The sequence below is a fragment of the Lacerta agilis genome, chromosome 1 (genome assembly GCF_009819535.1).
Source record: "Lacerta agilis isolate rLacAgi1 chromosome 1, rLacAgi1.pri, whole genome shotgun sequence".
Taxonomy (NCBI): Eukaryota; Metazoa; Chordata; class Lepidosauria; order Squamata; family Lacertidae; genus Lacerta; species Lacerta agilis.
The window spans coordinates 130,012,007-130,025,353 of record NC_046312.1 but is presented as its reverse complement, the minus strand read 5'-3'; the positions used below and the strand labels follow the sequence as shown (position 1 = coordinate 130,025,353).

At 44.2% G+C, this 13,347-nt stretch overlaps 1 protein-coding gene across 1 annotated transcript in view; it reads left to right on the top strand.

Annotated features, from left to right (window-relative positions):
• Window positions 1-13,347, top strand: part of ABCA12 (ATP binding cassette subfamily A member 12) — a 140,206-nt gene that overhangs the window by 29,333 nt on the left and 97,526 nt on the right. The window contains exons 5-9 of the mRNA XM_033153541.1: window positions 2,213-2,319; window positions 3,713-3,898; window positions 6,926-7,104; window positions 7,818-7,930; window positions 11,571-11,664. Of these exons, the coding sequence (XP_033009432.1) occupies window positions 2,213-2,319; window positions 3,713-3,898; window positions 6,926-7,104; window positions 7,818-7,930; window positions 11,571-11,664 (679 nt within the window). The remainder of the gene's footprint in view (window positions 1-2,212; window positions 2,320-3,712; window positions 3,899-6,925; window positions 7,105-7,817; window positions 7,931-11,570; window positions 11,665-13,347) is intronic.

The window sequence follows — 13,347 nt, the reverse complement described above, 5'->3', positions numbered from 1 at the left end:
CTATGGGTACTTGAGTGAGTGAGCAATTATTTTAAGCAGCTGAGGATATCTTACTAACAGCAGAAGCCTATATGCATGTATATGCAGAAATTCAGTAGGACTTATTCCCAGATATGTGTGTGCAGTCTCATGTCCTGCGAGCGCCAAAAAGCTCAGTAGGACTTGATTCCGAGGAGGTCATTGACATTAGTTAAAACTTTGTTAGTTAAAACTATTCAGAATAGATACAAGTATGTTCTTTTATATTAGGGTTGCCATACGTCTGGAATTTCCTAGGCATTGTGAGGATTCGGCTGATGGAAACAGTGTTCAGACGTATGGCAACCCATGTCGGAAGTGCAGGTTTCAGTGAATTTGCTTAGAAATAGCTCAGACAACTTTGGCCCTGCTTGCTCATTCCATGTCTGCAACGGGGAGAGAAAGAGAGAGAAGGGGGAAGAGGCAGAAGCTAGCGCCACCATCCTCCATTCTGTGGCTGGGGTAAGCCATAGAGGTGAGCGCAGACGGTGTGGCTGTTGGCTGGGAGGAACAGATGGGAGCAGGTGGAGGGGAGGGTGGGATGCTGGAGGGGTGTGAAGAGCAGGCGGGGCAGGGTTGGGGAGGAGAAGTTGAAGAAGGGGGAGCGGGCAAAGGGGGGCTTTAATTGCCGGCAATTGAGGGGGGACAGGAGAGAGAGAGAGAGAGAGAGAGAGAGAGAGAGAGGAGGGGAAGGCTCGTGGTGAGTACTGGCACCTATTTTCTAGAAAAAAGCATATAATATAATAATAATTTATTATTCATTCCCCAGCTACTTTGGGAAGCCCCCAACACAATTAAAAGCACAATAAAACATCAAACATTAAAAACTTCCCTAAACAGGCTGCCTTCAATGTCTTCTAAAAGTCAGATAGTTATTTATTTCCTTGACATCTGATGGGAGGGCGTTCCACAGGGCGGGCGCCACCACTGAGAAGGCCCTCTGCCTGGTTCCCAGTAACCTCACTTCTTGCAGTGAGGGAACTGCCAGAAGGTCCTTGGAGCTGGACCTCAGTGTTTGGGCTGACCAATGGGGGTGGAGATGCTCCTTCATGTATACTGGGCTGAGGCCATTTAAAAGTCAGCACCAACACTTTGAATTGTGCTCAGAAACGTACTGGGAGCCAATGTAGGTCTTTCAGGACCAGTGTTATATGGTCCCAGAAGGAAAAATTGCTGAGTAACAGCAGCTGCGTTCCTCCATGGCACTTTCTTGAGGCGAAGTGGATTATGGTGTTCCTGTGGGAGAAAGAAGATGTACCGGTAGGTGTTGGGGATGGCACAGACCTTTGAGCAAAACTGAAGGATTCAGAGGCTCTGGCAGGAAAAAATAATCCGGGAAGAATAATAATATCTGTGCTAGGCCCAAGTTACGTGTCTAGATATGATGCAGACAGCTAAGACACTATTTCTTAAAACTAAAGTACCCTTCCTTCTCTTCACATATCCTCATTGGCTGGTTAGGGAGCCAAACCGAAAGTGAAATTTATCAGGACTAAGACAAAGGCAGAAAATCAATTTCCTGAGCCATAAAAATTTGTTCAGGGCTAGGGCAATGGCAGGAAATCGGTTTTTTAAGCTATAAAAATTCGTGGCTTCCGTAGTCCAGTTTGAAATCAGATAGATAACAGGCTCGCTTAAAATGGCATTAAGGGAGAAAGGAAGTTCTGCTGAAGAAGAAACCCCCTTAAATAAATGGGAGTTGTTTTAGAATCTTTGTGGGAACACCTTGGCTGGCTCAACGTGGCGGCTCGTGATGTGAGGGCGTTCCCTGGGGAAAACTGCAAGTCAGGGTGTCTGCGATGGGAGGGGAAATCCTACCTTTACTTTGAAGCATTGGGAAGGAAGTGCCAGTGTGTGGTTGTTGGCTGGATGATTACCTTGATGATTCAGGCTTCTGAAATCAGCAGGGGATGACTAGCTAGCAGTTGTATGATTGCATGGTGTAGACAGTGGTGACCATCAGCTCTCTTCTTCAAAGGCAAGAACATGATTCTCCCCAAACGAACCGGGTACTACTGTTTTCACACCACAAAGTGCCTTACCAGTTATTGCTGCTTGGACGAATGGATTATGACAGCTACATTTATCCATGCCAAACAGAGGCACCATTTACCTTGCATAGGAGTCATGAGCTCACATTCTTTGGCAAATTCAGCATTTGAAATCTGTATGTTTTTTTTTAAAATCATTGCAGGGCTGATTGTTTCAACAGTCAATGTGAGAAGCATTGCTGAAAATATTTCCTCATCAGCCAGCCATGCCAGAATTAACTTGCTCAACAAGATTCTCAGTCTGGGAGAGGTAATTTCTATATTCACTTTAATGAGATCACCTTTGGAATACCATTTTGTTACATAATAATCGTGTGTGGGTTTATTTTAATAAGAAAATGCAAGCATGTTTCTGGTTTCCAAAACTGCTATCTCGGTGTGTTCAGATAGCAACATATCTTATTTTTGATTGTTCCATGGAGATCTGGTACAAATAGATATAAAATGTGATTTGATTATGGCCTGTTTCACCTTTCATATGAATCAGTACTTAAAATACGCTCCGTTTCTCCATTGTTGCTGCTGCTGCCACCACACCAGTAAAAAACAAGCCATAGTCCATCTAATAATAATAATTTATTTGTACCCCACCCACTGACTGAGTTGCCCCAGCCACTCTGGGTGGCTTCCAGCATATATAAAAACATAGTAAAACATTAAACCTTAAAAACTCCCCTATACAGGACTGCCTTCAGATGTCTCCTAAAGGTTACTCATCCCCTTGACATTTGATGGGAGGGTATTCCATAGGATGGGTGCCCCTTCCGAGAAGGCCCTGGTTCCCTGTAGCCTCACTCCTCACAGTGTGGGAACTGCCAGAAGGCTTTCGGGGCTGGATCTCAGTGTCCATTTTGAGAAGAGCCTGGGTTTTGGGCTAGTAGCAGCTTCATACTTTACATACTTCCTAGTTTCCAAGTAGAACATGAATTCTAAAAGAGAAGTGTGCATCCCTGAGTGTGTGCATTGCAGACAAGCTGTAGTCACTTGTAGGTGTGGCAGTGGGGCAGGCAATGCTCCATATGCCTTTACTGGGAAGTATGGGGTTGGGGCAGTGATGTTCACAGTCCCAATTTAGATTTCTTGCAAGTTCTGGTGCCCTGAGTCCCAGGGCCATCTTAAGCATATTCGGCGCCATGGTGCAAAGCTCCCTCCAGCAGCAGCACCCCCATTCCCCAGAGATTTTTAGGGAGGACGGTGCTGCCCGTGGGGTTGGAGGAGGTGAGCAGTGGCTGGAGGGTGGCTCCGATGGGGAAGAGGCGGAGGCTGGACGCGGCGCCTCCTGGCTCAGCTGGCCACTTTGTGCCATGGTGGCCATGGCAAATGGAGGCTCTGGGCGTGGCGCTGCTTCGGCACGGGATGGCGGAGGCAGGCAAGGGCAGCGAGCTGATGCCGGGAGGTGCCCCGACCAGCCTCCGCCTCTTCCCTGGCGCTCTCCAGAACTTGGTGCCCCAGCACCCCACACCACTAGCCTCTATGGGTAAGACGCCCCTGCTAAGCCCTTTTGGGTGTAATAATTGTGATCTTCTAACCTTTGCACCAACAATTGTAGCTGTTCAAAATATTTGATGAAACCATTGATCATTTACACATCAAAACAAACTACCTCATTTTCAGTTCTTCTTGTACGGAAATTTATTTTATAGATGCAGATGCACAAGTCTTCTGCAGGAAACCTTAAAGCTGGTATTTGTGAAGTCATGGCAGCTGATGCATCATCACAGAATCTCCTTTGGGAAATCTTTGGAACAAACATCTATCGAACGTTTTGCTTCACCAACTTGACCCTTGTAGAGTCCTTTTTTCAGGAATTCAGAAGTCAGATTCCTAAAGTGAGTATCCAACTCATTGTTTTTTGTCTGCTAAATAATAACCTCAATCACATTGCTTAGAGGAAAAGTTCCACCTCTTCCCTTATCAGAGTGGCTTTTCATATTGTGCCCTGTACCCTCAGCATAATAGTTGGCAATTTTGTGAAAGAGACATTTCAGTTTCTTTGTGCTTCATGAGCTGCAATAGGTGGAAACGAATGGCAAGAAGAAGCAGGGATGGAATATCAGACTTTAGCTTTGATTGTTGGAAAATAGGCAGGCTGATATCTCCTTGGTCAAGGGCAAAGGCTGGAGATGGGAACGCTTGCAGTATTTGTTAAACTCAACAGCAGCAGGTGTGAGTGTTTAAAGCGAGATTTTCTCAGCCATGTAAAAAGAGGGTAGTTGTGGGGACTGTTTTTAAGAGCAAAACGATTGCATGGGCAGGAAGTTCTAAACCTTCTCCTTTGTGTGACTTCCTTAGTTTATACATGGTTTATATCATGGAAATTTTAATTCTCAGCTGATTAGATTACATTTCCCTCTGTCCCTGACCATTGGCCATGCTGGATGGTGCTGAAGGGAATCAGAGTCCAACAAAGACATGAGGTCCACAGGTTTCATAACTGTGACCTAGGAGAGATGATGAGAAGTAGGTACAGGCAGTGGCGTAGCTAGCCCCAGTGCTGCTGGGGGCGGCAGCAGCGCAGAGGCACCCCCCTGGGGGAGGGGCACGACGCATGCGTCGTGACGTCATCATGACGTCACGATGCGCGTGTATGCAGAAAGGGGAAATTTCCCCCTTTCCGAGGCTTTTTTCGGTGGGGGTGGTGGCCAGCTGGGAGGGGGTGGCAAGCGTGACACCCCCTCCTCGCTGGTCGGCCCCCCCCCGCCGGAAAAAAAGCGGCGGAAAGGGCAAAAAGAAGCAGAGCAAGCGCTGCAATGCGCCTGTTCTGCTTCCTTTCGGCGGGGCGGGGTGAGAGGGGCCGGCCAAAGTGTCACCCCACCTCCCCTTGACCTAGGGGCGGCCCGCCCCCCCGCCCCCACCCTGCGACGCCCCTGAGTACAGGGAGAGCTCAGCTCCATCTACCCACACACCTCCATATCTCTAAAGCTTGGATCCTCACACCCACTTTTATAAATGATCAGAGCAGATCTGAGTTTCAACTAATATGTTTGCTGCTGCCCTTTCTAGTTTGGCCCTGACAAAGAGTTCTAAAGGAAAAATTCAACAGGGATATGAGGGAAAGACCCAGAATCATTTAGAAATGAGCAAGCATTATTGGCCCATGTAATCAGGTGTTGTCTACCCCAATTGGTAGCAGTTCTCCAATGTCTCAGGGGAAGGGTCTTCATCAGCTCTAGTTGCCAAGAACTTCTGAAGTGGAAATGTGTAGTGGTTTGGTAAAAGGGAAAATAGAATATGGTGAAATAAAATGAGAATTCACTGGGTGCCTACATTTGGGGCAAGTACTGGGCAAGTGAGAGAGCCCAGCAGAGAATTAAAATCACATGTTTTTACTACTAGTAGTAGTATGGTTTGAAATATGTGTTTCAAAAAGTACAATACTTTTAAAGGTACCCCTGACCATTAGGTCCAGTTGCGGACAACTCTGGGGTTGCGCTCTCATCTCGCTCTATAGGCCAAGGGAGCCGGCGTTTGTCCGCAGACAGTTTCCGGGTCATGTGGCCAGCATGACTAAGCCGCTTCTGGCGAACCAGAGCAGCGCACGGAAACACTGTTTACCTTCCTGCCAGAGTGGTACCTATTTATCTATTTGCACTTTGACGTGCTTTCGAACTGCTAGGTTGGCAGGAGCTGGGACCGAGCAACGGGAGCTAACCCTGTCGTGGGGATTCGAACCGCTGACCTTCCAATCGGCAAGCCCTAGGCTCAGTGGTTTAGACCGCAGCACGACTCGCATCCCTTACAATACTTTTACAGAACAGTAATTTTTAAAAAACCCCAGAAAGGTGTGTCCCTGAGCTGAGGAATTTACAATTCAAAATTTATATGCAAAAGTAGGGAGAAAAGATATAGACAAAGAGGAAGAATGTGTATTCAGTTCCTCACACGTCTTTACTTCCAGTACGGGATGAGAACTAAGGGGTTAAGCCAAAAGCTACTCAGAAAAAGGTTTTTTTTAAGAGTGACTTGAAGTAAGTATGGAAGTGGGTCAGCATTACGTAGGTGATCTGGGAGTAAGTTCTGGGCACAAGGAACAGCAGTCAGAGAGCCAGCGTGGTGTAGTGGTTAAGAGCGGTAGACTCGTAATCTGGGGAACCAGGTTCGTGTCTCCGCTCCTCCACATGCAGCTGCTGGGTGACCTTGGGCTAGTCACACTTCTCTGAAGTCTCTCAGCCTCACTCACCTCACAGAGTGTTTGTTGTGGGGGAGGAAGGGAAAGGAGAATGTTAGCCGCTTTGAGACTCCTTCAGGTAGTGAAAAGCGGGATATCCTATCCAAACTCTTCTTCAATCAGGAAAAGGGGAAGTTTAAAGAATAGTTTGGTGATAAACCTGAAGCACCTTTCTTTGGTTAATGCACACTTCACATGTTATGTAGGCATGATACAGCAAATGAGAAATTTCTAAATCTATTTAGGCCATGCTTTGACCTGTTTTAGTTATCTCAGGCCACAGTCTTGCCCACAGTTGCTGAAATCAATGGGGCAAGCAGGTGCACTTTTGTGGGCAGGATGCTATCCTTAATCTACTGTTTCATTACAGCAGCAGATGTTCTGTAGGACATTTTTCATCTATTCATTTCAAGATTAATTCTTAATCTTGCTGGCTTCTTCTCGTCTGCCTAGTTTTGAAAAGATATATAGAATGACAAGCGCTGAAGTCAAAGAAGTGACTAGTAGCCAGGATGCTTGCGCCAAGTCTGGTATCACACACATACTTTCCCCACAGAGCTGCCAGTTTGAAGTCCCCCCCCCTCCCTTCATTGTGAGCAAGCTATGATTCAAAGAGAACTGGGGTCCCGAGAACTGCTCTATCTATCTATCTATCTATTCCTTTTAAAAGTTTCATTTTTGTTTTAAGTTGCAGCACGATTCTCAGTACCAGGTGGCTTTTGTCAAGGAAACAGTTTCGTTCTTATCACTCATCTCCCAAGTGCAGAATGAAACTTCTCTATGGCGCATCCTCCTGATGGCCCCAGATATCACTCAAGGTGTCGGTGCGATGAAGGATATGATTGCCGCCCTTCAGAACACAAGCAGGTAAAAGGAAAGGCAAGCTATACACCAAAAACATAATAGCTATGCCTGGTATTTCGCTGACAGTGATGAAGTGGTAGCTTCCACTGACAGTTATAAAGGGAGGTGTTATGAAAGGAAAGCATGAGATTCTGGTGGCTCAGTAGTAGACTAGTTTATTTGATGGTCTAGGCTGTGTACGTGGACTTCCTGTAATGCTTGTTCGATTAATGTGATTTTATTGTTCTTGGTGATACAGAAAGTTTTGCGAAGAAATAGAAATAAATAGTGTTCAAATGGGGGCAGTGATGATACAACAACATCTAATACAACATTGTATTATCAATTGTTATATCAAAGCAGCTAATAGAATAACATAGTGAAAGAAATGAATGTTTATAACAGAAAATGCAAAAAAAAAATTAAACCAAAACAAACAAGTGGGACAGTGATGATTGCCACGTAGAAGTGTCTTAGGGAGGGAAACCCTGAATATTAGGAATTCATAAGACTTTGTGGCATTCATTTTCATCCTCCCCGTTATCTCCATTTGTTACTACTTTGGGAATAGGCTGCCTGCCTCCTGATGCTTGCCATTTTGTTTTCCTAAAATGCCCTAGACACTGTGCAATTTCTTCCCTTACACTACCTAGCTATTTACAGGAACCAAAGCTGTTTGATGCTCTATAATATGTTCATTCTGTGTTTCTATTGCTTTATTTCCCCTGTTTACAAAGAATTATTATGGCTGTGGAAAAGGATTCTCCACTACTTGCAAGTGACAATGGACTGCAAGCCATACAGAACATGATTAGTGGTCTGCTGCATGCCTTGAACTGTTCAGAGCAAGGTGAGGCTGCTTGCTTATCTCTTTATCAGGCATCCAAGTAATATTGATGCAGGGGCGTAGCAAGGGGGGCGGGGGGGGGGGGGGTCGTCCCGGGTTCCATAATGGAGAGGGTGACAAATTACCAAGGAACAATTTTTTTTTGGATTTTTTTTGGATTGTTTTTAAATGCCTGCTCCAAAGTTCTTATCGTACTATACTAGGGATTATATAGCTATATATGAAATTTCATGCATGTTAATATCTTGACCCTCCTCCACCAAAATAGCTGTTCACTTGGCTGTTTTCCTATGTCATGAAGGCTGAAATTTCAGTTCAGCGGAGCACTTACTGTCCCCAACCTTAACCGTGTGGAAAGCCATCTAATTAGACTTTATTTTGATTTTGAGATGTTTTTAGGAGGTAATTTAATTATTGTTTGATTTTATACCAATGTTATGTATCTGATGTTAGCCACCCTGAGCCCGACTTTGGCCGGGGAGGGTGGGATATAAATAAAAGTTTTTATTATTATTACTTGTTATTATTCCTTTGTAAGAAAATATGAAATAACATAAAACCATTTTTGCGGGGGGGGGATCAATGTGGGGGTGACAAGAAATTTTCCGCACCGGGTACCACCTGACCTTCCTATGCCTCGGGGGGGGGGGGTTGACAAAAAATTCTTTTGCCCCCGGGTACCAATTTACCTTGCTATGCCCCTGTATTGATGGACAAGTTTAAGCTCTTGCAAATCCATTCTTGTTGCATCACACAAAAATGTTTTTTTTTTTTGCTTCAGTTTATATCAGACACTAAGATGCACAAAACAATGAAATGCTTACTGCCAACAGAAAATAGAAGCAACTTTTTCATAAGTTATTCAAGGCCTTGATGATGTGTTTGTATGTGATATGTGGAAAAATTAATAGTCATTAGAGATACTGGGGTGGTTTGTATGTAATGTTTCTGGCTTAACAGAGCCAGGAACAGGGGTTCTTCTCAGCTCCTCCAGACACATGCCATCTTTGGCACATCAATTATTTAACCCAGAGTTCATTTTTTTTCCTGAAACAGGTAACTCTGGTTTCATGTCAGTTTACTAACCAGGATCTTTAAGCATGGTTTATTCTTGGATCTTGTTAAGATCCTAGTTAGTAAGCCATCACCACCCTTCTATTCCCCATTTTAGCTTTGATATTATTTAATTATTTGCACTAATATTTACAGTGGGGCTTGCCGATCAGAAGGTCAGCAGTTCGAATCCCCGTGACGGTGTGAGCTCCCGTTGCTCAGTCCCTGCTCCTGCCCACCTAGCAGTTCGAAAGCACGTCAAAGTGCAAGTAGATAAATAGGTACTGCTCCGGCGGGAAGGTAAACGGCGTTTCCGTGCGCTGCTCTGGTTCGCCAGAAGCAGCTTAGTCATACTGGCCACATGACCCGGAAGCTGTACACCGTCTCCCTCGGTCAGTAAAGCGAGATGAGCGCCACAACCCCAGAGTCATTCGCAACTGGACCTAATGGTCAGGGGTCTCTTTACCTATGTGGCAAGAGAGGATAAATTTTGTCACTAGAACACCATCAGTCATAATTGGGATACATTATGCAAAAAAGTTTTGTATAAAGTAAAAGGCCTTTTAGGTTTTTTTTACTCCTTGCACAGATAAATGGGATGGGCGTTGGGTAGTTGTTTTATTTTTTCAGGACTCAGTTTTTTTTGCATTCAAGAGATTTCTTTATTTAGAGAATAGTGGGGAGAAATTCTCTCATGAAATAGAGATAGGACTGTGCTATTCTGTGTTTAATGAATAAGTAAAACAGAATTTTACACCCAAATTTTGTGCTTGTATAAATTGTTTGAATAAATAAATTGTATAAATCGCATTGGGCTCAGTGTCCAGAGCCTAGTTCTGTAAGGCGCCACACAGTTTTTGCTTCACACAAAGCTGGCATTTGAAGCAGATCTTGAGAGGAGGATTGAAGCAGATACGAGTCAATAGAAGCAGAAGGGTTCCGAGATATGTGGGACCCAGAATATGATGGAGCTTTGTAGGTAAACCCCGGCATCTCGAACTGAACTTGGAAGCATACTGGCAGCCATTAGAATTTGGAACAAAAACAACACAGTCTTGCTACCTGACATCATTTTGCATGTTCAGACCTTTTAACCTCACCCCAAATAAATTCAGACAAGACTCAAATTTTGGTTTGGTTTTTGGCAGAATTTAGGCCACAACTTTATTGATTACATCAAGTGATTGGTTGTATAGGCTCTGGTTCAACTAGCTCCCTGCTCCGCAGGTAGCGCTGACCCAGGGTTGCAGCATAGGTCAGCCAAGGGTGAACACCTGGATAAGCGGGAAGCTGGGAACATGCTCTATCCGCCACCCAAATGTCCCCCTGGACTCAGGCACGGACACAACCCCCTCTCAGGGATTGACCAAACCATCGAGTCCCTGGATTCCTTTAACGGAATACCCTTCACATGGCGAGAGCGTTCTCCCATCCCTATCACCTGAACCAGAGCCTATCCACAGCCTTACAAGTTGTGACTATTTGCCTATGCGGAAGGTGAAACCCAAATGGCAACAGCCAATCAGCCAAGTGGGGGAAATTCCTGCCATGCCCCTGTCCCAACAACAGACGACACACGACGGCATAGCAAGGTCAAGCGCACAAGCCCTAAAAGTAGGGAGAGGTGGGCGGGTGTTCCGATGCATGCACTGAAAGAGGAAGCTCTGGGTCACGTGCATGGGCATAAATAGGTCCCTCGATCCATTTAGCTTGCGTCCCATTGGCCTGATTGAACCCTGCATCGAGGGACCTACCAATTGGGTGTTGTGGCTGTCAATCATACCCACCCACAACACAGGGTTTGGTTGCCAGGTCTCACCGCTATACGTGTCCACTTTAAGGGAGGACCCGATTAATGGGAAAACCTGGGACCTTTCACATGCAGAGTGCATAGCCTACTCCACCACTGACCGCTAACCTCTTATTTTTGGAATAAATTAAGAAGCCTATGTTTGGAATTAATATTGTGTTTGCGATCACCACGTAACATGGAATGGAATCCTAGACTTATGCTGCAGAAAGCACAAATGTCAGCTAAGCAGAAGTCAACAGTGATATAGACAGTGTTTTGGCTAGTGTGACTGTTAAAAGAGTCCTCCAGACAGCTTGTTTGTTGACCATTCATCCCCATTTGCTCACACAAAGCTTACTTGGAGGTTACCTTTCCAGTTTTATTGAGCATTTGTGGGGAGGTTATACAACAATGGGCATTCTTCTTTTTTTGCTTGTTCCATGGTTAAACATCTCCTGTTAATCAATTGTTTATACCACAGTTTTTAGTGCCTCTCCATGTTATTTTCCTAACTTCGGTTTTTGAAAGTGGATTTGTTGTGCCAGAACATTTTACTCCATTTTAATTGTGTAAACTTAAATTCCCAGTATTCAGTTTAATCTCTCTTGCAAAATACTGGCCACCTGGAGACAACCAAAGTAAAGGAGAAAGGAGATACGGCACAGTATAAAATGAGAGTACAATTGAACAGCTAAAATGTGAAGTTCCTTCAAATGCTATGTTTGTCTATCATCCCAATTAAAGTTGAAAGGCAGCAACTCAAATTGTGGATTTATCTTGTTTGTTTTTATTTTGTAGATAATAACAGCTCAGCAATAAATGACATTTGCCAGCTCTCTCTTTACTGGAAAAACAACCCAACTTTAATGACTCAAATGAAAGACATTGTGAGGTGAGATTAGAGTAATAAATTATTTATGGCGTGAAAGTTAGGTTTTTGCTAATGTGAAATTTTATTCTAGGGGGCAGTGGGAAGGGTGATTTGCAAAAACTGTATTGCTTTCACTAGATCATAGGAACATTTAACCAGCATCTGCTGTATTGTTGAGGCAAAGCTGGTCTATTAAACCCACAACACACTGTGAATTTTAGGGGGAAATGTATCCCTGAGAGTTAGTATTTGTGTAACATTAACAGTGTGATCTTTTGCATGATTCCTCAGAAGTAAGTCACCTTGGCTGGGATTTAACTAACCTGCTCTAAAAATGGAAGCCTTGTACCTCTTTCAGCATGCCCCTGTCCCTCAAAATTGGCTTTCGTGTGTGTGTGTGTGTGTGTGTGTGTGTGTGAGAGAGAGAGAGAGAGAGAGAGAGAGAATTCCCAGAATAGTACAGAAAGGGAGGAGAGGGGCTTGTTCCATCTAGCAAACTGAAATGCTTGTGTAGAGGGAACAATGGAAAGAGTTTGATGTTGAATTCTACCCACAGTGTTTCGCGGGCTTACTCCCAGCTAACTGCGTATAGGATTTCAGCCACAGTAACAGAATCCATGACACATTGGTTGTTCTCGAATGTAGCACAAAACTGTGGTTTAAGGTTTATATGCACAGCTATTGGGCACATGCACTCCTTTCCTCTCTTCCGTCAATGCAGCAGTGAGGTGGGAATCAGAACCTTTTGCTTCTGTTTTTTATGAATGACGATTTGTTACTATATGCAAGCCTAGAAACGTGCCATCATTCAGAAACTGATGAGAGTATACTTCATTCTTCAAGCAGAAGCAACATATTGTTTACTGAATTTTAAAGAAACGCACATTTATCATGGCATAAAGACTAACATGTTTATTCTGCCATGTTCTAGCATGAGGGGCCGTTATTGTCTTTGTGTTGTTTTGTGTTGTGTTGTGTTGTGTTATGTATAAAATAAAATAAAATAAAATCCTTCCAGTAGCACCTTAGAGACCAACTAAGTTTGTCCTTGGTATGAGCTTTCGTGTGCATGCACACTTCTTCAGATACACTGAAACAGAAGTCACCAGACCCTTATATATAGTGAGGGAGTGGGGAGGGGTATTACTCAGAAGGGTGGTGGGAATGGGTGATTGGTTGATGGGTGTGGAAAACCTGTTGACGACTGTTAACGACTGCAATTGGTCTTACAGGAAAAGGCAAGGGGTGAGATGGCGAAAGATAGCTTTGTCATGTATAATGAGATAAGAATCCAATGTCTTAAAACAAAAAAAAGAATCCAATGTCTCTATTCAGACCAGGTTTCTCCATGGTTTTAAGTTTGGTAATTAGTTGCAATTCAGCAACTTCTCTTTCCAGTCTATTTCTGAAATTCATTTGTAGTAAGACAGCTACTTTGAGATCTTGTATAGAATGTCCTGGGAGACTGAAGTGTTCTCCTACTGGTTTCTCTGTCTTGTGATTCCTGATATCAGATTTATGTCCATTTATCCTTTGGCGTAAGGTTTGGCCTGTTTGTCCAATATAGAGAGCTGAAGGGCACTGTTGGCATTTGATGGCATACACAATGTTAGAAGATGAGCAATTAAATAGTCCTGAGATGGTATGTTTGGTGTTGTTGGGGCCAGTAATGGTGTTGTCCGGGTGTATGTGGCAGCAAAGTTG